The 27475-nt window shown below is 49.8% G+C and overlaps 1 protein-coding gene across 6 annotated transcripts; it reads left to right on the forward strand.

Moving 5' to 3' along the window:
- On the forward strand, window positions 1-25653 carry Vps37c (VPS37C subunit of ESCRT-I). Of its 6 annotated transcripts, none has more exons than XM_021636123.2 (5): window positions 1-216; window positions 17277-17375; window positions 21446-21617; window positions 22396-22478; window positions 23598-25653. In XM_021636123.2, exons 2-5 carry the CDS (start codon window positions 17283-17285, stop codon window positions 24309-24311), a joined length of 1062 nt encoding a protein of 353 aa, XP_021491798.2. In that variant the 5' UTR covers window positions 1-216; window positions 17277-17282; the 3' UTR covers window positions 24312-25653. The 6 variants fall into 6 exon arrangements, with proteins under 6 accessions (XP_021491798.2, XP_060242633.1, XP_060242621.1 ...); XM_060386638.1 differs by lacking the exon at window positions 1-216 and adding an exon at window positions 15019-15040; XM_060386650.1 differs by lacking the exon at window positions 21446-21617 and having other exon boundaries at window positions 179-216.
- Window positions 25654-27475: the final 1822 nt, after the last annotated feature.

Below are 27475 nucleotides of genomic sequence, written 5' to 3' on the forward strand. Positions count from 1 at the left end.
CCGCGGGTGTGGTGCCCGACCGCCACCGGCGTTTGAGTGCAGGTACCGTGGCCGCCCCGAGGCCCACGAGGCGGAACGCACGAGGCGCGGCGGAGGGGCAGCGCGGCTCGCTCCCTGCTGGTCGCGGGAGGGAGTCACATCCGGCGGAGGCGGGGCTCACGGATCCCGGAAGTGCGGGCGGCGGCCGATTGCCCACGGTGGCGGCGTCCCCTGCAGGTGAGCGCCGCTGGGGAGGGTCTCGGGTGGCGGCGGGCGGCGGCGGACGGGGCAGGAGGCGTTGCCGGCGAGCTCTGAGGCCCCCGCCTGCCGCTCGCCTGGCCGAGGCTGGCGATTGGGCGCAGTGGGCGCGTGACTCCCCGCGGGCCTGCGCCCCTGCAGCGCGGTGGGAGTGATGGAGGGTGGGAGGCTGTCCGCGCCGGTCGCTTCAGCTCCGCCCCCTCCCACCTATTCGCTAACGCCACGCAGTCCTTTACTCTCTGTAGTAGTATCTCGTGGCCATTGGGTCATTAAGGCCCTCTTTGCCCTTTGTGTGGATGGGGAAACTGAGGCCTGTGTGTGGTCCGACTTACCCTAGGGACATAGTAGGGTTGGGGGAACTCTGCTCTTTGTCTTGCTCGCCTGTGTCTTTCCCTAGGATAGCGAGAGGTTGGGGTTCTGTTCTTCCTCTTTCTTCTGAACCCCTACTTGGACTGAGCTGTCCTTACTCCTGTGTCTTCCATGTGTAAAGGATAGCAATGTATGGTCCCAGCATGTGTCTGGTTCTGCGTTTGTTTCTCCTCTCACAGCCGCTTAAGGGTGTTCTTCCACTCTTGGGTGGGGAAGGCGTTCCCCGAGGATGTGTTTGAGTTACTGGTAGAGTTGACTACAGTCGGGGCCACAGCCATTGAGTCCAGCCTATACCTTGTCAGTCACACTGGGACTGTTCACCTTGAGCCAAGGAGCCTCACAGAATACTAACTTTCCTTCATTTCTCCTTGCTTTTTATCCTCTTATCCAGGTGCCACTCCACATTTAGTGTCTGTCAGCCTTGGAGATGGTGGTGATACGGGGACTTAAGAGGAGAAACGTAGTCAGGGTGTTCTGGAACTGAGGACTGCTGGCAGGAATAGTGGACTCTGAAATGAGACTTTGTTCTTGGCCTTCATAGTGCCCAGAACAGCCTTTTTCCTGAGATTATCCTGGAAATCTGGCCCCGTGCCTTTGTAATTTCCATTAAGCAGAAAAGATGATGGAGTGCCTCTAGTTCTCTGTTGCTGTTTAGCCAAGCAGTACTTCTGATTGCTGTAGTAGTTCTGACGGCTGTCCTTTCCTGGGTACAGGCTGAACGTACCTACTGTATGTACATCCAGTATGGTTTGAACATACTGGGTATGGAGAGCACCTCTGAGTGCCCTCCAAGCATTAAATGGCCCAGTTAGGATTTTTACCCCTCTTGTCTCTTTGTGAAGCAGATGAGCTTTAACTCGATAATACTGCCTTCCAGATGCCTCAGTGCCCCAAAGTATTGGAGCTTAACAATTATCTTTGATAATTCTAGGTGAAAATGCAGAGCCCCATCTCTGGAGAGTCCTGTGATGTTACCTAGAGGGAACCTTAGGAGCCTGTTTTTAATACACACACACAGACACACACACACACAGGGTGATTCTGATCTTAATGCAAATTTGCAGGTTTGCCCGGCCACTGGAGCTTGGAAATGAGATGCTAACTCAAGATTCTTGTTGCCTTTGGCTTATTGCTTTGGAATATGCTAATATGCCATTTCAAAGGGCTTTGAGATAAACAGCCACATGATGAATCATTCCCTGGACACTTGGCTAGTAGTAGTGGGGTTTTTTTCTGATTGACCAATGAAGTCATCGAAGACCTGTATTAGTGCAGTTAATAGCTATTGTGGGAGGATTGTTAGAAGTTTCCTCTTGAGATACGGAGTTTCTGGAAGGTTCTGTTTTGCCCCTACTCAGCTTCCCCTGTGACACAGGTTTCAGTGATGGCCACAGTATTTAGGTTGTGCAGGCTTTGGCGGCATGCTCCACAAATCCCTCACCCCTTCCTCCATTTTTCTCCTCTCTGTCTTCTTTCTCTGGCTGCCTGGAAGACAGTGGAAATCAAACAGGTTTGCCTTGATTGAGCTGGGACTGACAAGTGAGGCCCTGGGGCTTAGGATGGGCTGGAGAAGGGAGTTTCCACTCCCAACTTGAGGGTAACTTCAGGCAAGTAGACCTCCTGCATTGAAAATGTGTGAATGTTTTAACTCCCACAGCAAGGTGTCTCCTCAGCAAGGTGTCTCCTCAGAGGGCTCACAGGCAGCAGAAGGAGCAAGCTAGGATTGTGCCGTTGCTTTATTCTCCTGCCCCATAAACAACTTTGCATTTACTGTCTCTGTGAACAGAGGGCTTACTGTGGTGGGTACACAACCAATTGAAAGGAGAAGGGGTTTATTTTGGTTCATGGTTCCAGGGCACAGATCATTCTGGTAGGGAGTGATGGTGGAAGGAGCTTGAGGTGGCTGATCATACTGTGTTGTTATCAGGACTCAGAGAGTGATGGATGCTGGTGCTCAGTTCATTTTCTCCTTTTTATGCAGTCAGGGACCTCAGCCTGTGATGCTGCCCACAGCTGAAGTAGGAAGACCTACCTCAATTACCTGAATCTGCATAATCCCTCACAGGCGTGCGTGCCTTGTCTCCTAGGTGATCGGTGATCGGAGTGCCTGTCCAGCTGACAAACCATCATGGTTACTTTTTATTTTATTATCTGTAGACAGGGTCTCCTACAGGCCAGAGTGGCTTTGACTTGCCATGTAGCAGAGGGACATTGAACTTCTCACCTTGCTGTTCCCACTATGCAAGGGCTAAGGTTACAGGCGTGTCCCACCACACCTGATTTATGTGATGAGTAGGATCACACCCAAGACTTCATGCCTGCTGAATAAGCACTCTACCAACTGAGCCAGGCCTTCATTTAAATTGTTTTAAATTTACTATTGTGTCCAAGGTGTATCTTGGCAAATGTTCTAAGGGAGACTTGAGAAGAAGTGTGTTCTGCTGTTGTGTAGAGTGTTCTGTGTTCAGTGGTCAAGTCCAGTTTGTTGGGAGTGCTGGTTACTTGTCTTCTGTGTGCTTACTGACTTTCTCTTGTTGTCACCGAAAGAGGGCAATTGCACATGTCACCAGTCTGTTGAAGCTGAGGGTTCTTTGCCCTGTTCAGATGGAAATTGAGAATGAGCCAAGCTTAGCTAGCCCTCTTTGTGTCAGTTGGTCTGAGCTTGGGGCATCCTTCATTCTTAGTATTATAGCTTTAGGTAAGTGGCTTCGCACCCAGTGTCTTGTGTTACAGCTCTTACCCAGGGGTGTGTGTGTGTATGTGTGTGTGATGACTCTCACATTCAGTGTTACCACTTTGAACTTCTTAGCAGCAGCAACTAACTAGCAGCAATTCTTAAAATTCTCCTGATAGTGGAGGCTCTCAGCTCTTCCACAGTCCCAGCTCCCTGTGTCTCTTGCCTTTTGTAGTTTCTGTTCTTGTTCTCCACAGCTCTTCACCCTCTGCCGTCTGCTCCCCACTGTCTGTCACCTTCCCAGCACTTCTCCAGTCCTTCATCTTTATTCTTAGTCTCTGTTCCTGCAATAAGACTCTGCCACCTGCTAGGTGCTGCTCAGTGTGGGAGCTGGCAGTCCCGGAGTCACCTGTTCCTATGCAGCTCAGCTCACTCTACTCTTGGGCAGTAAGAGTACTGTAAGGAGCTTTCTTGGGGCCTGTGCTGCAGCCTGCAGTGACAGTACAGGGGAGTGAGGTTTCCCAGACTGCTGCTAGAGCGGGAGAGAACACTTTTTTTTTTTAAGCTGTCCAGTTGGTATCCCATGCTCACCAGCTTTCCCAGGTGGGAGCGGAACTCCACCCTGACTGGGTTGAGGATTTGGTGCTATGAGGTCCCTTGTGATGAGGTCCAGAGTACTAGCCATGGACCTGGTTATCTGAAGGGCATCCCTGGCTGTTGAGGCTTCAAGAAACCATAACCACCTACCCCCCAAGTAAAGCCTTTGTTGGGTTAGTGGCCTTGACAGTTGTATGGTTCACCCTGGCAAGAACCAAATCCCATGGAGTGACTGTGTCTGGCTTGGGTCTCCTCCAGGAGATGGTAGCTAGATTGGAGTCTTGGCAGCCACAGGGGTTTTAAAACAGCTTGATTGTCAATTTAAAGAATTGCATTAGAAGTGGCTACTTGATTGGCAGCTTATGCAATTTTCATGAAAATTGGGGTTGCTTAAGTAGGCTGTCTCTGATGTGGACTTCAGGAGTGGACAAGGCTAAGGGGTTCCTTCTTGACAACCTTCATCTTAGTCTGGGAACCAGAGAAGTTGATGGTAGCCGTTTCTACCTCCTATGTCCATGCCCAGCCTAAGGCGGTTGTCCAGGTACCACTCTGGGTAATTGCATCTGTGGACTGCTGGGAAGAAGGATATGATGGCTGTCAGTCAAATCCTACTCATGCCTGACAGCTTCCATAATTTAAAAGGAAAAAAATTAAATAATGCTTCTAACAAAGATCTCTTAGAAAATTAGCTTTAACATTTCTTTTCTTTTCTTATCTTTTTTTAGACAATGTGCTGTGTGAGTCGTGACACCTAGAGAAGAGCAAAATTTTGTTTTGTTTGTGACAAGGTCTCACTGTGTAGCCCAAGCTGGTCTGGAATTCATTGCAATCCTTCTGCCTCAGCTTCCCAGAGAGTTGGGATTCCAGGCATGAGCCATCACACCTGACCATATAGTTTTTCTTAGTTTCTAGTCAGATTCATTGGTGATGGTTGGAGGACAGGGAGAAGAAGGTGTTAGTATTTAATGGGTGCAGGTCTATCAGTGGGGGGGTCATGAAGAGGTCTGAAGACAGGGGTAGGTGATGGTTGTACAGCAAAGTAAAATGTAAGTGTCAGAAACTACACTTCCAAATGGGTAAAATGGGGATGAAGGTCATCAGGCTTGGAGGCAGGCACAGTTAACCACTAAGCCAGGGCTTGTCAACAGTTCCTCATGTTGGGACCCCCAACCATAAGATTATTTTTGTTGCTACTTCATAATTGTGATTTGCTACTGCTATGAATTGTAAGTATCTGATATGTGAGGCCTGCAAAAGGGTTGTGTGACCTCTCCTTCCCCTAAAGGAGTCATGACCCATAGGTTGAGAATCACTGGCTGGCGGGGTCCCGGCGCCTGCTTCCGAGCCTGATGCCCTGAGTTTAATTCCCAGGATCTACCTGGTGGAAGGAGAGAACCAGCTCCTGCAGTTTGTCCTCTGAGCACATGTGTGCTGCGGTGCACATGCGCCCACATACACACATCATAAATATAAAATTTAAAAAGCACTAAAATGGTAGGTTTTGTAGGTGTTACAATTAGAGATTAAAATTTATGGCACAGCTTTAGTATCTTGTAAACTTTTTATATGAAAAATGGATTTCTTACAGGCAGCACACAGATGGGTGTTGCTTTTAAATTAGTCTTAGAATTATTGCCTTTGAAGTTTTTTTTTTTAAATTTTATTTTATGTGAAAGGGTATTTTGCCTGCGTGTATAACTGTGTGCCGCTTGCATGCCTTCTGTGAGGCTTCAGATGTCCTGGGACTGGAGTTACAGATGGTTGTGAGCTGCCATGAGGATGTTGGAACCAAACCTGTGTCTTGTGGAAGAGCAACTAGTGTTCTTAACCACTGAGCAATCTCTCCTGCTTTTTAATTGTGGTGTGTAGACCACATTTCTGTGATAGACTCTTGCTGTTTCTTTTCCATCTGTCCCACATTCTTTGTTCTTTTCTTCGATTTTTGTGATTTCTTAGGTGCTGAGTAGTTCTCACAGTCTCCGTTTTGCTTTTTTTTGTGGTGGTTTATAACAGGAACACTTCTTTTCAGCAGTGGCTTTAAGCATATACAGTGTGTGTTTTTCATTTGTTGCAGCCTGTTTCAAGGGTCCAGTGCCTCTTTACCTTCAGGATTGAATCTTGCACACACACACACCCCCCACTTCATGCTACAAATCCCATAGTGCTTTGCACAGTTGCAATGTGAGGAGATCAAAAAGGAAAGTCTTCTAAGTTTGTTTGGTTTTGGGTGTTGTTTATTCTTCCATACTGACCTGGGATTCCATCTCCTTGCGTGTTCCTTCTGTCTGTGGATTTCCTTGAACATTGCTTGTAGTCTGTCGCTTGATGAATTCTTTCAGCTTTTGGATGGCTAAGGGAAGTCTTTGTTTTTGCAAAACCTTTTTCCCAGGCCTGATCTCTTTTAGTTCTTTAAAGAAGCTAGCTGCCCTAGTGTCTGTTGCTTGCATTGCTTCATAGGCACTGTCCGCTGCCAATTTTACTTCTGTTCTTTTTTCTCGATGTTTCTTTCCTCACTTCCAGCTGATTTCTTGTCACTAGGTGTAAGCAGTTTATACTTCATTTATTCTATAGATGTTCTGAGGTACCAGGCATTGAACCTTGGGTTCACACACACTAGGCAAACACTCTACCACTGAGCTATTTAATTCTATTGTGTTCAATGTACTTTTCTTCATATTTCTCATTTTGGGATTCATTGCATTTGGTGGGGGAGGGTGTCTGTGGGTTATTGCTTTCATTTTCAGCCATTAATTCTTCAAACTGGCATTCCATCCATCTCCCTTCCTCTCCTGTGGGGACTTCTGTCATATGTGCTTCAGTGCTTACAGCCATCCCTCAGGTTTCCTATCCTTGTTCTCTTATTACTTCCTCTTCATGGCTCATTTCAAATAGTTTCTATTTGGATAGTACCTTTCTTTCTTTCTTTCTTTCTTTCTTTCTTTCTTTCTTTCTTTCTCTCTCTCTCTCTTTCTCTTTCTCTCTCTCTTTCTTTCTTTCTCTCTCTCTCTTTCTCTTTCTCTCTCTCTCTTTCTTTCTTTCTCTCTCTCTCTCTCTTTCTCTCTCTCTCTTTCTTTCTTTCCTTCTTTCTTTCTTTCTTTCTTCCTTTCTTTCTCTTTCTTTTTTCTTTTTTTCTGCAGATCTATTCTGCTGATTGTCCAGTCTGGTATACATTCAGTCGCATACAGTATTCCCTGTAGAAACCACCTTTTCTCTTTATATAACCACCATCCAATACACATATACATATATACATATGTATACACAAACATATATATCAGATGAAATATGGTTGCTATGTTAATATCCTTGCTTGCTAATTCTGTTACCTATGTATTTCATGGGTCCATTTTTATTGGTTGTTACAGGTCTTGTTTAGTCTTTGTCTGTTAAGTTCTGATTGGAGTTCAAATGTGAATTTTATCTTGTTGGCTATTATATATATATTGTCACCATCTTTGGATTGGTTGGGGCTATATTGTTACGTGGAAATAGAGCCAAGCTTTGTTAGCTGCGAGCTGACAGCTTTTATAGCAGAGCTAGGTTTCCCTCACTACTGAGTAATGCCTTCTGTGGTGCTCTAACAAAAGCAGTAAACAGGATGCCTTCCTGTGTATGCTGGTTCTCTGCCCTGCTGGCAACCTTGGCTTTCCGGGATTCTCAAATCCCGCTTCCCAGTTCCTTGTGCCATCTTGGAGAGTGACTGTAAAAGTAACCTGGGGACAACTCTAGAGCTCACTTTGTTTTGTTTCCCTGAGCACCATTATTCTAGGAAGCCTGATATCCAGTATTTAAATGCTATTCTACATTTACTTTGTCTAACTTTTTAGTTCTTTGAGGGTGTGTATGTGTGTGTTGGTATGTTGGTGGTAACCTGGTTCCTGCTTTAGAAGCAGAAATCCCTAAAGCACTCATTGAGTGCCTGGTGTGTGCTCAGCAGGGATCTGTGTTTTGGGATGCAGATGTGAGCGATGAGCAGAGAGCTTAGTTTTTTTGCTGGAGAACCGTGCTGTTTCCTAACAATAAATCTGCATGATATTTACATAGAACTGTGAAAGGGCATGGATTCTTTAGGAGGAATGAGCAAGGAAAGCCTCATAGAAATGTGACATTTGAGGGATAAGCAGGAAAAAAGGGCAAACTGTGTATTCCTGAGGGCTGGATATGGTTGGTCTTACTGTCATTACTTGTTGAGAGACTAGAAGTGTATTTCTGTGCTGTGAGAGGGTTAGGCAGCGAGAGTTGGGGTGAGCAGAGGAGCCCATGGATGGTGGAAGACTCAGAGCTAGCTGGAAAGGGAATTTCAGGGTTAGCAGCTCGTCATATGTCAGGCCAAGGATCACAGATTTGAAGTACAATAGCAAGGTGCTAGGGAGCCATGGAAAATTTCATAGCAGGGCCATGAGAACTCTGAGTATTCTCGGAGGTTTCTGGGCATGTGGGAGAGGGTTGAGTCCTTTGGAACTCATTAAGTCGCTTCTGGTTTGTGGCAGAGCCACCTTCTATAATTGAACCCTTCTCTGATGCTTTCCTTCGTGGGTCCTTCCAGCGTCAGAGGTGAATATGAGGGAGCTCTCACTCAGTTTCTTGTCTTCTGTCCATCTTCTGTTGCCCTCAGTGGACCTGTCTGCTTATTTATGACTCTGCTCATCCTAGAAGTTTGTGGAGCTGGACTTGGCACTGGCTGGGGTAGGCTGTGCAGCCACTCCATATCTTATCAGCCTGGATGGCCACCGACCAGCCAGAGAAGTAGTCCCATTGTCGTGGATGTTAAACAGAGGCACCTCCTGACCCAGGCCTGACCTCCATCCTGATCTTTCTGTAAGGGATGATTGACTATCCATCTGCTCAGCTTGCTCTGTGCAGCCTAGAGGTAAGGGGTGGGAGATCACACAGCTGCCTTCATGGTCTTCAGAGACAGTGGTATCGCATAGCTGCCTTCATGGTCTTCAGAGACAGTGGTATCGCATAGCTGCCTTCATGGCCTTCAGAGATAGTGGTCAGGACACAGCAGAAAGGAAGGAAGGCTGTGTGTGGTTATTTCAATTCTGAGCCACAAGTTAAGGAAGGAAGAGAAAGAAGAGGCCCTGCCAAGTGGGTGGGTGTCTTTGTCAGGAAGCTTGAAGGATTGGCTGCCTATTCAGACACGTTTCTTGTCAGCTTTATTGACTGAGGATGAAGGGTATTGATCTGGTCAGATCCAGTCATCCATTTCCATCACTCTGTTGACAGATACTGTCTCTGGAGGAATCCAAGTTCCTCTAAAAAGAGGAAGTGCTGAGTGGTAGAGGTATGACTGTGTGACTGTATGACTGGGCACTCTGCCAGCCTAGCCATGGTGCCAGCCTACCCAACAGCAGGTGGTAGACCTTTCAAGCGCTAACTTTTTTCGTTCTTGCTAAAGCCCCCTTTTAGGGAAGAAACTGAGGTACAGGGAGGTTGTATTCCCTGCCCAGGCTCCCAGCCAGTAAAGGCTGTTAGCCTCCTAGATGCTGGGTCTGCCCCATGGAGCTGAGATCTGGGGGAGGAACGACTCTGAGTGGAACTGTGTCCCTGGGCACTGTGGCCCTGGCTGAGGAACTTGGACTTTAGCCTGCATGCTGGTAAAGGATTTCAGGCCTCATTGTTTTTAGTTTTATTTTTTTTTTTAGGATTTCTGTTGGGTTCTGAACATAATCCAACAGGCCCTGCTCCTTGGAGGCTGGCTGCAGTCAGTCTCTAGTAACCATCCTTTATTGAGTTTGTTCCCAGAGCCAGGCACTGGTTTACCTCATGGTGAGGTGCGATGAATATGTGAAGAGCGTGGGCTCCCTACCTGGCTGCCCTGCTTAGCCAGAGTTCCTCCTTGTGAGGCTGTGGGACGACACACCACATTATAGCCCAGTTTTATCCTCAACAGAAAAAGGAAGGGCCAACACCACACCATGGTGCACACTTTACTTGTGGACACAGATTGCCTTGTATGGCTCTCTATACCCAGTGACCCCTTACTGAGAGCTGTAGGGACTGGCATCAGCCTGTTTTGCTGCTGAACTCATTTTGGAGTCCTACAGAGGAACCAAGCCATTGGTGGTTAGTCCGGTATGGTTCCCTCTTTGCCCTACTGGTAATATATCACAGCTGAAGGGGAGTAGAAGAGTAGGGCTTGGGGTCAGTGTCAGCAGGTGGGAGAACTTAGAGCAGTGCTCTCCAGGCTTCTTCCTGCTTTGGGCAAGAGAATGGGAAGAGGTGACTGGCCCAAGGGAAGCCAGAGGGACCCAAGAGGTTTACAGAAACCTCCTGGAAACTGTATAGGGGCTGAACAGTGATGGCAAGGAGGAGGCTTTGGGGTGGAAAATCATATTGGATCTTGTGGCAGGGCAGTGATGGCTGGAACACTGACTAAAGGAAGCTTGATGGTTGGATATTGAAGGTGAGGGCCATTTCTGGCCTGAAGTGGCCCGCTGAGGCGTTGGGGATGGCTTTGAAAAGCTGATGTAAATAAACGGTGGTTGGAGGGAGAGAAAAACTGAAGTTGGGCATCTCAGAAGTGCAGGGAGGATGCAGCAGTTGTGGGAGGGGTCTCTCTAGCACAAGGGCTAGAGTCTCTGTGGCTTGCCAGCTGGTGACAGCCCAGGAGTGGGCAAGCCTGGTTGGTATCAAAAGTCATTCCCTAGGGCCTCCGTACTTGGCACCAGGTGGAGGGAATTGCTCGTTTCCTCCAGGCAAAGTAGGGAGTTTTTCAGTGGGCCTAAGGAACAGTGGGCTATTGTGTAAATATTTACAAAGAGGAAGTAGCTTCTTGCACAAAGCTTTCTCCTGAAAGGTTACATTCCCCGCTTGCTGTGTCTACTTGCTTTCTACATGCGGACTTGTTCTTGTGGACTTAGTTCACACTGATGTGGAACCTGTAAGAGAAAGCCACACCTGGTCGCTCTGTTCCGATGTGTGCCCAGCCGGAGGCCCGGCAGGGCTGACGGGCGGCACTTTGTGGCCATCGGCGAAGGCGTTGTGTGTTGGAGTCACTGTGGCCAGGTGTCTGCCTAACCCTTTAGAAATTGTTTCCTTCTCACTAAACCCTCCAGCCCCTGATGATGTTTGCATCAGACGAGAAAGGCTGAGTAAGCCATCAGAAAAGCTTCAGCTGATTCACGTCTACACACTACTTTGCTTTACAAAGCTCTGACCTCTTTAGGACTCTTTACACTGGAAGATAGGGAGGAGCTTCCTGCCCCCATTTTAGAGGGGAAATCTGGCGGGCAAGATGGTTCAGCAAGTAAACAAAGTGTTTGATTCCTGGGACACACATAAAAGTGAAAGGAGAGAACCTACTCTCTGAAGTTGGCCTCTGACCCCTCTCCCGCTCTTACACTCTTAAAAAAAAATGAAGATTGAGTTGGGGAGTGTTGCTCAGTGGTAAAGCTCTTTCCTAACTTGATGGTTCATTTTGATTTTCATCCTGATGGGATTTAGAATTGCCCCAGAAACAAATTTCTGTGAGGGATTCTGTAGATTAGGTTAATTGAGCTGGGAAGATCCATCCTAAATATGGGTGGTCCCATCTCTTTGCCCTTAGTGTAGATGCCTCAAGCTCTTGCCACCGTACCTCCCCCAGTCACAATGGACCATATTCCCAGAATGTGATCCAAACATCTGTCCTTTCTTAGTTGCTATTGCTGAGTATTTTGTTTCAGCAGTGGCACAACTAAAACACCTAATTTTTGTGAGGCTTTGGGTCCATCCCCAGCATGGTAGAAATGGCAGTGAGAACCAAAGCCTGACAGGCTCTCACTTCTATGGCTTATAATCCAACTTTTCAAATCACAGGGAAGATCAGTTCCCCAACTTCTTCCTGTGCTGTTGATGGATGGGGGATTTATGAGAAACTGAGGGGTGCCCTTGCAGTGTGATATCAGGCTGGCAAGTAGTGCTTGCTGACTGTGGTGAGGGGAGGGATGAGCCCCACAGAGCCACATTACAGGGATGAGTTAGGGTTCAGTGATGGCAGTCACTTGGCTTGCTTCTCTTGCGTTCCAGGCTTTCAGGAGTTGCTCTCAGCATCACGGTACCCCAATGTGTAGAGTGAGCCAAGGGGATTTTCTCTCAGTGCACCTGAGGTTCAGGGACTTGGTGGAGTTCACATAGTAAAGGCTGGTGGACTCCAAGTGGGACCCCAGGCCAGCTGTCCCCACTCAGTTCTGCTTTTCTTGGAGCACTGTGGAGGGCACGCTGGCCTGAGCCTGCCAGAGCCGTGACAGGTGGGGGCATTTCGGATGTGGACCTCTGTGGGGAGAGATCCTGGCCCTGCTGGGGTTGCTACATGTGGCACTGCTGACCAGCTGTTTGTGTGTGGTTAGTCAGCGCTCATCCTGCCTTGTGCTGCTGTGTGGTCTAGAGAGAGCCGCATGGCCTGCATGGTGTGTTTTGGTTTCCCTCTTTTAACTTGTTCAGGAAAGGACCTCAGGTTGTTCCCAGCTGTGTTTTTGTGCAGAGCAGTCAGTCACCGGAGCGCCTGGAGTGAGGACCACAAGTGTTGTGTGTTGTTGCTGTTGGGAACAGATCTCTTGAGCTCACCCAGCACTCCTGCGCATTCGCCCTGAGCAGTTGTTCAGTTGCTTCTGCTGGGGTGTGGCCAGAAATAACACTCCATTTGGCCTAAATCCACTGGCCCTAATCTGGCTTATGGCCTCACTATCTGGGTCATATTGTGCTGCTGTTGTTAAGGCATGTGGAATGGTTTTGTCAAGATATGGAGTCATGAAAGGAGGCTGAAACTAGCAACAGGGCCAGTGGCCAGCCATAGACTACAAGACCAAGGCCAGGAAGTGCAGCCTTCTGGTAGGGAGTTCTTCACTTGTGCTCCCATTTCGTCCCCACTCGGAGCATCAGACTTGGCTTGGATCTCCCTCCTCCCATCTCTCTGCTTTTCTATGACCTGTCATCCCTATGTACACAGTCACCAAAGGGCATGGTGTCAATTTTAGGCTTCAGACCACAGCCCCTGGGTTCTGTGGCCTACTCTAAATGGGGCCGTGCATCTAAACTGGGCCTTGTAGCTTTCCAGGGGAGCTGGCAGGCCTGGCACCGCCATCACTCTCTCCTGCAGGAGGGTCTGGTGTGGGGCCAGGGTCCATGGGGTTCATGGTCTTCATTCCATGCTTGGCCTCTGACTTGTGGGACTGGCCTTCACACATGGTTGTATTTGTGACCTCTAATGAAGGTGAAAACAGCAGAGGAGGCAAAAGTTAAAAAAAAAAATGGCAGGGATAGGATTGGGGGGGTGGGAAGAAACAAAGTCAAGGCCTTTCGCTTCTCAGTGCAGGGAACAGGAACCCATTTTCAACCCCTACTGTGAAGAAAAGGCCAGCCTGGCTCCTGGGGTGTTACTTTCCCGCCTCACTGGCAGTTTGATCACCTCTGAGGTGTCAGTGTCACCTCCATAAGAGCTGTTATCCTGCTGTGCCTGTGGTGTTGTGCAGCTGCCTCACCAGCCACCAGCTCCCCTCCTGGATCTGCGGTGGCTCCACAGGACCCTTCCAGCATGGACCCTCTCTGCCCTTTGCTGCTCTGAGGTGTCCTTCCTGCCTCCTTGCCATTGTCTTCTTCACTGGTCCATACCTCATGCCACTCCTTCACCTATGTTCATTATGACTTATGGGCTTTTAAAAAGGTATTTGAGAAACAACTGAGTTCCATAAGAGGAAGAAGGAAGATTTTTTTGTTTTATTTTTTTAATGTGTCTACTGGGCCAGGCTCATAAAATTCAACATGTTTATGTACTTCCTTCCACCCCATGATGTGGGACAGCATGGGCCTTGGCATATGGTAATTGCTCAATAAATGCCTGTTCCGTAAAGGCATGAAGACATGAAGGAAGGCTTGAGTGGGAGGATGGGCTGTTCTGACTCTGTACCTTGATGAACTTGTCCATCATCTGGATGGCCTAGTCACTTTCTTCCTCCACCCTTGCTTGGCTATTTCTGAATTGCCTCTGAGCAGGTCTGTGCCAGGTACTGGGAAGACAAAGATGAATGCCCAGGACCCTGCCCATTTCACATCACCGCCAGTTCTCCTCCCCTAGCAGCCCACTCCCCTGTCCTCAGAGAATCAGCCATCTTCTTGATGCCATAGTGGTAATGGGAGGGAAAGTCTGTGTCAGAGCCCAGGCACCAAGGCCTGAGGAAATTGGACTTGCCATCCCTCTAGAAACAAAAGCCTAAGGACTTGGTCCCTAAATAATGTGTCATTAACTCCTGCTTCCCTCCCCTGTGACACCCTGGGGGTTTTGGTCACTCTATCTACCATATTGGCTGTTGGTGGGAGTTATAAGTTGCTAGAAACAGAGGCCCAGGCCGTAGGGCCACAGTTTTAGGTAGCTGCTTCGTGGGCCCTGGGCTCAGTACTTTTCCTTCTCACCCTTTCCAAATGGTGGCCTGCTTTCAGCCTCTGGGTGGCTCCGAAAAGCAGGTGATAACTGACTTGTGAGAAACCAGCCCCTGGAACATTCAGTGGGTAATGCTGTGAGAATTCTCACAGAAAAGCCTGTGCCTGCTGGACCAGGGATGCGCTGCTGCTGCTGGGAGCCACCACTAGCCAAGAGACAGGAACAGCAGCCATCACGGTAACATGCACTGCTTTTGTGGGCTTGCGATCTCTTCATTTTAGGCTTGGTCTTCATCACATCCCCAGGGTGGAGCAAGTATGTCAAAGGAAAACCTCGCAAGATTGCCCTAGGGACTGCCAGCTCTGTCAGGGCTTACTGAATGGACCTCTGTGGGGAGAGATCCTGGCCCTGCTGGGGTTGCTACATGTGGCAACATGTGCTGACCAGCTGTTTGTGTGTGGTTAGTCAGTTCTCATCCTACCAGGCCACCAGTGCCTACTGCACTTGGCCCTGACTGCAAGAGCAGCAGGCACTGGGCTTGGGGGTGGGGCTGCGCTAAGTGCTGCCCCTGGAGCCCAGCAAGTTCTTGGCTGAGCCTCCCTGGAGGCCAGTGTGGTCCTGCATAATTTCAGTGCAGTTGAAATCTTTGGCCAGCATTTGTTCTTGTGCTGAACTCTTGTGTCACTGAGCCTGTGAGGGAGGTCCTGCCATTTGGCCCATCTCAGATGAAGACCCAGAGGCTCCAGAACTTCCGCTGGTGTGAGGACATAGCTGACAAGGGGGCAGAACTGGTCATGGGTTAGGTCTGTGTTACTAAGCCTATACTCCATGTGTCTGGGTGTCTTCAAGTCTTTTAAGTGTTTGCGACTGGATTTGAACTTACTATGTAACTTATGTTGGCCTTGAACTGTTGATCCTCTGGCTTCTACTTCTCTGTAATACTGACATTTCAGATGTTTGCATTACCATGCTTGGCTTTATACTGTGCCGGGATGGAACCCAGGGCTATATGTATGCTCAACAGGCATTCTACAAACTGAACTACAGTCTTAGCCCTTCTGTGATTTTTTTTTTTTTTCTTTTTGAGGCAGAGCTCATAGATCTCCTGATGTCCATATTTCAAGTGCTGGGACTATGGGCATGTCCCACCATTCCTATTGAGACTCAGGATCTTTAAAGTGCTGTTCCTGTTTGTCACGGCACACTTAGGTTTTGGTGGAACAGTATTGTTTCTCCTCAGAGCTCTGGTCCAACACAGGGCCTCTGCTCTGTTCTGGTTTCTAGACCCTGCATTTTGAGGAAGCAATGTGAGGTATAGTTTCAGTGCAGGGTTTGGTTTGATTTCTTTCCTTTTGGGTCTTTTCATTATGAAGAATTTCTCTATACAAATTCCCTTCCTTCCTCTCATGTATTTGTGTGTGTGGTATGACTGTTCATATGTGTGCAGATGCACATGGGCATTCTTGCATATGGAGGTGTCAGTCCAGGGCTGATGCTGAAAGTGTTCCTTTATCACTCTCTAACTCATTTTTGTGGCAGTCTCTTTGTTTAACCCAGAGCTCACCACTGAGGGCTAGTCTGGCTGGTCAGCTGGCTCCTAGATCCCTTGACTCTTATCTTGAGAGCACTGGAATTACAGGTCAGCAGGCCAAGAATTTGCATGCGTCTGGAATCCAGGTGCCTGGGCTAGACAGTGTAGGTCATACTGTAGCATGATGCGGTTGCCTCCAGCGTGATGTAACAAGTGTGGAGTTATCCTCTCCTAGCTGCATCCTTGTTCCCAGGATGGACTGTGAGTTTCTGGGCTCTGTCCCAGCCTTCTGGTGCTGAGGCTTAGATGGGGTGGGTGCTTACCTCATGATGCATAGCCAAGCTTACTTAGAGGCTGGGCATGTGAAGCCCTCAGGAGATGCTGGCTAGTGGTGCTACCCACTTAAGTAGCTCTTCATTAGCAGGTGGTAGTGTCATTTGTTCTTTAAAGCAGGACACTTAGAACATGCAAGGAGACAGGTCAGGCCTAAACCAGGATGAGGGCCTTCTTGGCAAAGGGAGATTGTCATCGTTGCTCATTACTTTCTCCCTTCACCTAGGGATGCCATTCCTTTCCCATTACAGATGGTGAAACTTAGGCCCAGAGAAGGGGACTTCTGTCTGTCACCTTGGCTCTTAGTTCCCAAATGCCTTCTTGGCTGAGTCATCAGCATGACCCCCAGGCAAGCTCTAATGAGGGTAGAGGACCCTTGATCTTTGCAGATCAAGGAACTATACAAATTCTGGAAACAAGCAACCTTTATGATGAGAACATTCAACACGAATGCTCTAAAACACACAATTAGGAAGGATAAGAAGACATAAGCATGGAAGGTTCTGGCAAAGGAGGTTCCTGGTGTGTTTGCTTCTATCTGGCTGCCCCCAGGCCTGGCTGTGACTTGTCACACAGATGACCGATGACCTTTGGGACAGTGGCAGAGGGAGGAGTGCTGACTCCTGCCCTGTTAGAGCAACCTTCTCTCTGAGTCAGTTGGTTTCTTTCTCTTCTGACTACCCTTGAAGGTGATTTGATTATTATTATTTTTTCTGTTCCTGTGAGGACATAGATGTGAAAGTTTGCTTCTGTGACACGTGGAAAGGGCTGCAGTTGCAGAATACTTAGGGAGAGCTGAGGTTACCAGAACACTAAATGTAACAAGCAGGGACATAATTGGGCCTGTAAGGCCGTGTGGTGGGGGTATGCATGGAGAGAAAAGCTGTTTAAATTAGGTTCAGACAATAGTGGTCACGTACCAAGGCCTGGGGCCAACTTTAGTTTGTCCCTGCAGCCTGGCCTCTCCCTCGCCTTTTCCTGTCAGCTCCATGCCTTCTCATGCTTTGGCTGCCAAGAAGCTTGCACAGTTTTCCATCAGTCTCAGGGTTTTTTTGGGGGAAATGGCTGGGGCTCGAGGAATGTGTTTATAGGGCCACTCCAGTCTCCTTAGACCCCAACTGTAAAGGGACTCTGAGTGACTTTCTCTCAAACTGGGTGTTGTTTTGTGTTTACAGGGGAAGATGGAGGGGCTGAAAGACAAGACCCTGCAGGAGCTGGAGGAGATGCAGAATGATCCAGAAGCCATTGCTCGGATGGCCTTGGAGTCTCCAGAGGTACAGGGAGGCCAGTAATCCTGCTGCTGTTGCTGTTCCTCCTTCCTCTTCTCTTTCATCTTCCTCCTTCTTCTCTTCTCTCTCTCTCTCTCTTTTAAGTAATTGATCACTTAAGGTCCTCAACAAATTTATTTATTTACATATGTCTCTCTGTGTGTGCACGCCTGACACATGTATATATGTGGACCAGGTGTGTACAGGTGTGTGCAGAAGATTCAGATCCCCTGGCACTGGAGTTACTGTGAGCTGCCATGTGGGTGCTAGGAACTGAACCCTGGTCCTCTACAAGAGCAGTCAGTACTTTTAACTGCTGAGCCATGTCTCTAGCCTCATTTAAGGTCTTTTAAATTTTTATTATATTTATTTATTTAGTGTGTGTGGGGGGGTATTCATGTGCATGCATGTGTGTACCAGATACAACTTGCGAGAAATGAGTCTCTCTTTCTACCATATGGGTTCCAGAGACTGAACTCAGGTTGTCAGCTTGGTGGCAAGAGCCCTTACCCATTGAGCCATCCCATCTACCTCTCTAATAATTGCTTCTTAAAGATGCTTGCTCAGTAGGCTCTTGAGCCAGGATTCACCTTGTTGTGCTGTGAATTTTACCTTGGCCTTTACCTCACTAGAGGAGCCCTGGGGTTTCAGGTCAGGTCCTGGGTCCTTTAGAAGCCCAGGGAGTGATGAGTCCAGGGTCTGGTCCTCTGTGAGCCTAGGGAGTGATAGGGAGTCCAGGGTCCGCCTTGGCTGAGGACAGCCAGGGACTCAAATGGCCAGGAGTCTTCACACTGTTCCAGTGTGGATCTCGAGGCAGTTCTCTGATGCACTAGGGAGAGGGGCCCATCTTTCCCCGTGGGGACATCATTCACTCATGTTTCATGCTGTTTCCCATTGCTAGTGCCCCATTCCTCAGTTCCTAGTCACAGTAATAAGGAATAAGTTACAGGAATAAGCTTCACCCTGCTGTCTCTGAAGAGCTTGACTTGGCCCTCCCTGTCACTGTCTCCTGTGACCTTCCTGTGAGATGGAGGTCAGGTGACTCTGTGGCCACGCAGCTAGAAATAACCACAGGTACCCCCAGATCAGCTATGGCTGGTCATTGCCTGGAAGCTCTGTCCCCTGCCTTTGTTTGAAGGAGAGAAAGGATCACAGATAATGTTGGACTCCTTTTTCCCTGGCGAGCAGATGTGGCAGCTGTTCTATGATTCACTGTGTTAGAGAACAGGAAGGGGTCCATCCAGGCATCTGCTCAGCCTCCCTGGAGCCCTGCCTCTGCTGCACGGGCGCACATGCCACCTGGCCCTGTCCTTGCCTCTGCTGTGCTTTTTGCTGCCACCTGCTCTCCAACACTGTTCAGGCCTCTCTGCTGAATTGGAGGTGACCCCGGGTTGGGCTAGAAAGACCTCCTCATAGGTAGGGGTTAGGACAGGTCTTTGTGTGGCTGAGGCAGGAGGACCCTGTTTAGCATCTTAGGAGAAATGGCCTTGGTTAGGCAGCAAGGATGACTCTTACGGTTGGTTAGGCTGTGAGCTCTGACAGACCCTTGTCTTACCTGGCATATTCATCTGTCACATATATCTGAGTGTCCCTTACCCATCCCAGATACTTTGGACGAGAGTATTTCAGATTTCATATGTCTCGGGTTTTGAAATGTTTTGTGTAGATTTACTAGTTAGATAATTCTAATAAAAAAAATGTAAAATCCGAGACATTCTGAAATCCAGAACATGAAAAGTGTCACTGATAAAGGTCTTCATCTTGGATTTGGGGTTGCTGGATTAGGGATGCTTGCACACACACAAAGATGTGCGTATATGCCACCTCACCAGTGTGGAGGTCAAAGGACAACTTTTGGGAGTTGGTTCTCTCCTACCATTTGGTGCCCTCGGGTCAAACTCAGGTCAGTCAGCCTTAGCGGCAAGCATCTTTACCCACTGAGCCATCTTGTTGGCCCCAACTGTTTCTTCAGTCAATGATGAGCAGCAGAATGTTAAAGGGATTCCCAGGCTTGTTCCTGAAGGGAGTGGAGCTCAGCAAAAGTGAGTCTGTACCCAGCTCCCGTGCACTGCTTTCAAGCTGAGCAAGTCTTCCACCCTGTGGAAAAGCATAGGTTCCTGGAAATGTAAGGGATGCAGTCTCCTGGCCAAAGGGTAGATGGAACTCTTTGGTATAGCCATGTCTGAGTAACTGAGTTGAATTCTCTGAGGGGGAAAAATACTCGCTGTGGGAAAGACAGAAGCAAAGTAGGGCAAGCTACTTAGACTTTCAGGAAGTCCTTGGCTGGATTTCTTTGTGGCTATGAGACCGTGGTTGTGTCACCGTGGGACTGGGAGAAGAGCCGGCAGAGAGGAAGGCGGTGGGAACGTTGCTCTGTGTGGAGTGAGGGCGCCGAGCTCGGGGAGCGGTAGACCGACCTCAGAGGAGTGCTCATAAGAGATGGGCGGGAGAATAGGAGAGGTGGAAATGTGACAAGCTTTGGAGAGGATGGCACAGCATGGATGCCATGCTTCAGACCCCGGGAAAAGCCATGGACAAGTAAGGATGCCCAGGGTACGTGGCCCAGGAAGGACAGGCCCCACTCACAATTGGCCACACGAGTCTCCTGGCTTTTTTTTTCCTTTTTTCTTTTTAACATTGTAGTTTTTGTTATGTGTGTAGGTATGTCTGTGTGTGGGTTTGTGCATGTTTGGTGCAGTGCCTTTGGAGGCCAGAAGAGTCCGTTGAACCCTTGGAGCTGAAGTGGCAGGAGGTGTGAGCCACTTGACATGGGCACTGGGAACTAAATTCAGGTCCTCTAGATGAGCAGTGTGTTTTTAATTGCTGAGCCATCCTCCAGCCTCCTTGGATAGCATTCAAACTCACCAGTTTCTCTGCTCCCATGCTAGTGAGCTTGGCCAGTGGTTAAATGGCGTTTCTGGCCGGACAGCAGACAGTCCTGGTGGAAGGGTTTTAGACCTGGGCCCTGGGAGCCTTGTAGTGGAGGGGTAACGGCAACATCCCTCTTTCCATTAGGCTGCTGCCTGCTGTGGAATGCAGGGCTTGAGGCCCTGAGCAGGAATCAGAGTGGCCCTTCTGGAAACCCCTTATCCAGAATGCTACTTGGCTTCCTGTGGCTGCTGTAGAGGAGGCCAATCTGGCCTGCTGTGCTGTGCACTGGCCTAGGTGGAGGGAGAAACTCTGTGTTGCAGGACCCTTGTTTCCCTGCGGAAGCTGGCCTTGCTGACCTGGGCCCTGACTTCTGTGGCCAGTGCTGAGCCCCCTCTGCTGGTGTTACATGGTACTGTGACAGGATGGTGGCCCTGCCTCCAGCTCCTCTCAGGGCAGTAGATGCCTTCCCACATTAGGCCTGCTGGGCACGATTCCAAGGCTTGTGCCTGCCTGGCAGTTAAATAGTGGGCTTAGTGAGGGCTCAGGGATGCTGGCTAGGGAAGCATTTTCAGCAGAGGGCATTCAGGGACTGTCTATAGCTCTGTAGGCCATGTATGACCTGGGAGGCAGGGATGTTTGTCCTGCTCCAGTGTCTTGGGCTGCCCTGGGGCCCTGCCCTGCCTCCCCCCTCCAATATCTTTGGGACCTTACAGCATTTCTAGTTTGTGGTCTGGCTTGGGCCACCTGAGTTCTCCCTAGCAGCCTCTTGTATGTATGCATGCTGTGTGTGTTCACTTTAAAGCCTGGAACCAGCGATAGGGAGGGACTCTGAGTCCCCTCCCTCTCACAGGAGTGGATCTTCTCCCTCACCTGTGCCCTGCACGACACAGAACCACCTGCTGGTGCTTGTGCTTTGGGACGTCTTGGGTAGGTGGTTAGCCTGGGGTAGGTGGTTAGCCTGGGGTAGGTGCTTAGCCTTGGTGCTGTTTCCTCAGTGTGGGCTTCACAGGCTCTCTTGATGAGGATGAGGTGAGGCACCTGGGTCACAATGCCTGTGCAGAGTTTAAACTCCTGTGGCTGTGGTTGAGGGCTGAGCAGCCAGCTGGGTGTCACCAGGTGAGCAGTGAGTACAGGAGCCCCCCACCCCACCCCAAAAGGCTAACCAGTGACAGTGTGCTTATTGTCAGTTGTCCCACTTTCCTTAGGTTCAGGACCTGCAGTTAGAACGAGAGATGGCATTGGCCACCAACCGGAGCCTGGCAGAGCAGAACCTGGAGTTCCAAGGTCCCCTGGAAATCAGCCGCTCTAACCTTTCAGACAAATACCAGGAGCTGCGGAAGCTTGTGGAGCGGTGCCAGGAGCAGAAAGCCAAGCTGGGTAGGAACAGCTGATTATGGACATGCACTCTGGCCATCTCGCCTGCTGATTGAAACAGCGTTCCCGTTGAAGGGAGGACAGGGAGGCAGCTGGAATAGCATGAATGCATAGATGCCCAGGACAGGAAAGGGCCAGCAGCCACTATAGCCCACTTGCTCCATGCCCTGCGTAAAGTGCTTAGCATTTTTTTTTTTTTTTACACAAAAGGATGGAAAAGTGTAGGTACTATGGTTAGTTTAAACTTTTGAGTGTTTATATTTTATTATATACCTTGGAAATATTTTTATAGTATTAAAAATGGCCTGAATTTACTATTTTTATAGATGAGGAAAACAAGGCTGGGGAGATTGAAGTTGGGTAGAGCTGGGATTTGCAAGCCTAGCCTTTAACAGGCAAGCATCTCTTCAGCCCTGGAACTGGGATTTGAATCTAGGCAGCCAGTGTCTTTCGCTGCCTCTGGCAACTTAACCCTGAGCCTTGCAGAGCTGGTCTAGGCCTTGTGCAGGTAGGAAGGCTTCCTGGATGGCTATGCCTATGGGGACCTGTGTGGCCAACACTTGAGCTCTGTCCTTGAGCTTCTCTTTACTCAAGACAGTGAATGCCTACATGAACCTAAAGGACCCTGCAGAACCACCTGTGGGAAGTCTACAGTGGACCTGGTATGATGAGGCCCTGAGTGCTCACAGAGGGCATGCTATGGACCTTTGCTGAAATCAGGGTCCTTAGCTTTAAATAAAACAGTGCTTTTGAAATATCAACCTCTCTGCCTTTCTTCCAGAGAAATTTTCCTCAGCACTGCAGCCCGCCACCTTGTTGGACCTTCTGCAGATTGAAGGGATGAAGATTGAGGAGGAGTCTGAGGTGAGGTGGGGAGTGGCATCCTAAGCCCTTGGACAGGGTAGTGGCCCCTGGAGCCAGGTCTCATGGTGAGCTCAGGAACCACAGAGCACAAGGGTTTGGGATGAAGCTAGAATAGATGGCCCGTGGAGTACTAGTGGACGCACTTTGGTTGCAATACACTATAGCGACACATTCTGAGACCCCTGAGCACGTGAAACCATAGTTAGCACTTGCTTCTGAATAGACAGTACTGTTTTTCTGGTACATGTATGTCTAGGGTGATCTATAATTTATAAAGCAGGCTCAGTGGGAGATTAAGAACAGTAACCACTGGCTGGGGCGATAAGCCAGCCTTCACAAGCATGCCAACCTGAGTGTGATCCTTGCACCCCAGGCAAGGATAAGCCAGGCAAGGTGGTACAGATCCCTGGGGTTCTGGGAGCAGTCTAGCTCAACTGCTGAGCCTATAACACAGACTCTGTCTCAGGAAATTAGGTGAACAGTGCCTGAGGGATGCTACCCGAGGCTGGCCTCTCGCCTCCACATGCACACATGTGCATGTTCACCCACACACATGTGTATTCACACATGCAGATGTACATACACATGAACAGCTATAAAGTATTTTATAATGAAAGTTACTTAAAACTTACAGATTATGTCTAGAATTTTTCATGCAATGTGTTTGCAATAGAAGCCCTCTAGTATCTGAAACCGTGGTTAAGGGGCCTTTACTGTACCAGGACCCCAGGTGAGTCAGGACAGGTGACTGACAGCAGGCCCCAGGAAGCACGCACACCTGGATGGGTGGTGGTACAGAGCTAGGCCCATGCTCCTTGGCTCTCTCTGCTGTGTCCTCCCTGTGGATGTGCCTTTTGTCTCAGTGGGCAGAAGCTTTTTTGTGTTTTAGATGCAGCCCAGGGGCCAGCATATAAGGCACTTGTATAGGCCCAGCTGTTGAACAGACTTGCAGTGACCACCAGGGCCTGGCACAGTGCTGGGTAAGGGGTGGTGCGACCATGGAAGACGTGGTCCCGCCATTAAGTAGCTGACATTCCTTAATGTCACTCTGAATGGTGGCCAGGGAAGGCTGTGGAAGGCCTCTGTTCCTGTGTTGTCAACAGTTCTTGTGTCCTCTAGGCCATGGCTGAGAAGTTCCTGGAGGGTGAGGTGCCCTTGGAAACGTTCTTAGAGTCCTTTTCCTCCATGAGGACACTGCTGCACCTGCGCCGAGTTCGTGTAGAGAAGCTTCAGGATGTGGTGAGGCGGCCCCGCGCTTTGGCAGAGCTGGCCGGAGATGCCCCTCCAAAGCGCCCGCCGCCCCCTCGCCCAGCACCCCAGGCGACACCCCCTGCGACTGAAGAACAGCCTCCGCAGCCCTCTGTCGTGACTCCCTACCCTTTGCCCTACAGCCCATCCCCAGGCTTGTCTGTGGGCCCTACAGCCCAGGGAGCCCTGCAGCCAGCCCCCTTCCCTGTAGTGGCTCAGCCTTCCTCCTATGGTGGGCCTCTGGGTCCTTCCTACCCATCACCTCAGCCAGGACCAAGGACCACTATGGGCTACTCTTGGTCTCCACAGAGGAGTGTGCCACCCCAGCCTGGCTATCCTGTTGCTTCAACTAGCACCCCTGGTCCAGGATATCCCTTAATGGGGGGCCGAACTCCTGGTCCTGGTTACCCCCAGCAGTCCCCCTACCTCTCATCAGGAAGCAAACCTCCCTACCCAACACAACCTCAGCTGCCAGGCTTCCCAGGACAGCCCCAGCCTCCAGTGCCCCCTCAACCTCCATACCCTACCGGGCCAACCCCTCCTTATGGCTTTCACCCTCCAGGGCCTGCCTGGCCTAGATATTAGACCTGGTCCCTGTCCACCTTCTTCCTTCTTCCTGCACCATAGCCTTTGGCCTCCATTTGCTGAGATTCGAGGTTAACACTGGAAGTGGAGCTGATGCTCCGTGCAGAGTTGGGAACACACAGGTCCCCCTGAAAGGCCCCGGACAGTGTGGCATGGGTCCTTCTGGGATCTCCTCCTGCCAGGGAACAGCTCAGCACATCCTGAGGTGGCCTGGCGGGAGCCCAGGGCTCTCCTGTGTCTGCATGAGCAAGCGTGTTCATGTCTTTGCACAGCTGCCTGCACTTGCTCACTGACAGATGAACCAGTGCAGAGTGACCTTGGTAGCAGGTTGGCCCTGGGTCTTAGACCCTGCTCATCCAGGCTCTCCCTTGGAACTTGGCATGTCTCGTGTGGAGCCACTTGCCAAGCAACACAGCTCTGTCCATTTAAGGATGGTCTAAGTTACCACAGTTGGGTCAGAGGAAAGAATGGTTAGGAAAAACAGGGACTATGAGTCCTAAAAGCCATAATTTAGCTGCGTGCCAATGTCAGGCAAATGTGTCCTTTTTGGTGGTTGGATTCACAGCAGCACTGGTATGAGGAATGCGAAGGGAAACCCAGGCCTCAATTTTATGGTTGGCTGTCCTAGGCGTCACTCTGGAGTCCCTGGCTGGAGTAGAGGACCAGGTTTACCTCCCAGCCACTTCTCACTCCTGGATCCTCCACTTCCGGCTGGCTTTTTCTGAGGTTCATCTACCCACTCCTTTTAGTGCCTTGAATCTCATTGGCTAGCAGCCCCTCTGTCCTCCTGTGTAATTCCTTCCTGCCCAGTGTCCCTGCAGAACAGGCACCAGACCTGCCCTTCCAGAAGGTCCCAATGGTGCTTCCCAGATATCACTACATTGGGGTTGGTTTCTCTTCACTCTTGTCTTTAGAATGTAAAGGGTAGGGACTGTGAGTGCAGCCCCAGCACTCAAAGGGGCTGAAGCCTGTTTAGTAATAAAAGTGACTACACTATACCAAAGGGGTTGCAGGGGACGATGGGTCAGTGTGGATGGGCCAGATGTGAACCAGGTCTCAGGATGGACCTTGGAGCTGCTACGGGTTAGGAAGTTGTATGTGCCTTGAAATATCCCCTGCTTGGGTACCCAGCCTCTGGTGGGCCAAGGTGCTGGGGGTCAAGGAGGAACCCCATCTTCTGGTGCCACCCCGCCCACAGGCCACGGATGCATTACCAACTCTGCTTGCTTCTCCTGAGTTATTTATAATGAATCACTAATGGAGTCTGTGGTTGACTGCTGCTGAAGTGGATGATGACCACCCGTTTGTTTGTGTAATTGCCATAATAAACGTTGATGAGTTCCGTGCTGTGTGGTGGCTCTGATGAGTTAGAGAGCAGATGTGGCTGCTTGTGGGGCAGTGCCTTCTGCAGCCTGCGTCTGTAGGGTGCCTTACGTCTATGGCCACCTCTTGAGTCCCCCACTGCCATCCCACTTCTCCCTAGGGCTCAGCTCTTTCTAGCATTTTCTTTGTGGTTTTCCTTAGCTGTTTCTTGGAGTCTACAATGCTTGCTTTGTCCTCGGCTACATGCATGGCCCCTCAGTTCCACCAGGGGGCACCCGTGCCTCAGTCCAGGTTGGGAGGTAAGGGTTCTTGTCACCTGGTCAGCCTCACTGTGGTCTTATCCTTTTCTAAACCGGGATTGCAGAGTCTGGGTCAGGGGATGTTAATCTCTCTGGTACAGGGAGCTTGCTGTGGGCTGACTGCATTCCTCCAGGCGCTGTTGCTGGGTGGTTGTCCTGGAGCCTAGGGGGATGAGGGAGACAAGGTTCCTGGCAGTTCCTCCACTCAGCTCTCAGCCTTTTCTTCCTGGAAGAGTCATAGAGGTATGTTGCCTGTGGCAGATGCCCAGAGGTTCTAGGAGTCATCAGGATTGTGGCATGTGTCTCCACAGCCGCCCTGGCCCTCCCAGTCCCAGGTTTAAACAGGAGGGAGACCGTGGAAGCGGGGCAGTGAGCAGGCTGTACATGGAGGTAGGACTTGGGTTTTGATCCATAGAATCCCAGGGCTGCAGGGTTCCTGCACTGTGACTCTGTGGTGCTTAGAAGTCCCCGGACACACCCAAGAGTCACCAACTGCAGCTGGATGTTTATTGCCTTTCATTCCCAGCTGTACTTGAGTTTACTTGGCAGGAGGCCAGGGCTGGGCACACGAGCTGTCAGTCAGATGATGACAGCTCTTTGGGAATAAGTTGCAGATCTTACTGCAGCAGTTAAGTCACCTGCCTTGGGTTATTCCAGGCGGTGGGGGTGGGGCCAGGACACAGGGCCAACTTCGACTTGGAAAGCCACATGGTCTGGTCACTGTGCGAGGCACCCTGCCTCTCTTTTCCTTCCTTCCCGCTGCTCTGCCGAGATGGCTGCACGCACTCGCAGGCCCTCCTACCTCCTGTGAATATTTACAGGATCTCTTGCTGCACTTCAACAGTGATGGGCCCTGGGTACAGAATGGGCCTGGACGAGACCTAGCTTAGAGACTCCTGGCTGGGAAGAGCTCTGAAGTGTCCTTCCAGCTCTGAGGATTGTTGTCTAAGGGAGCTTCCTGCCGGGCTTTCTGTTCCTTTGACCGCTGTGAGGATGCCCTGCACTTAGCTTGTACATACATGCCTTCAGAGGTTGACCAGTGATAGGGAAGTGGGCAGGAAGGTAGGAAACCCCGGAATGGGAGGGTCAGTTCCTACTCTGCTCCAGTGATGTAGAATGGAGACCCTAAGACAGCCCAAGTCACAACAGGGTAACCTTGGTGGCCGAGAGATATGTGCCATGAACCTCCCAGTAGGGGACAGTGCTGGCCTGGGGACTGGGGAGTGGGGGTGGGGCAGCTAGACCTTGACAAGAGCCATAGGACTGAAATTATGCCTCCTGGGCTGTGTCACCAGGCGAGTCTAGTTGGGACACATCTTTCAGGCCTACACAGCTTGAGAGTTTTATGTGTGTTCCTATATGGAGACCAGAACTTACCAGTTTTCCTCAGCCCTTCTCCACCTTATGTTTTTTTGTTTGTTTGTTTGTTTGTTTGCAGGTTTCTTTTTAAAAATTTTTTTATTAATTACACTTTATTTACTTTGTATCTCCCCTGTAGCTCCCTCCTTTCTCCCCTCCCAACCCCCCCCTTTCCTTCTCCTT

Source organism: Meriones unguiculatus, chromosome 1 (assembly GCF_030254825.1).
Source record: "Meriones unguiculatus strain TT.TT164.6M chromosome 1, Bangor_MerUng_6.1, whole genome shotgun sequence".
NCBI lineage: Eukaryota > Metazoa > Chordata > Mammalia > Rodentia > Muridae > Meriones > Meriones unguiculatus.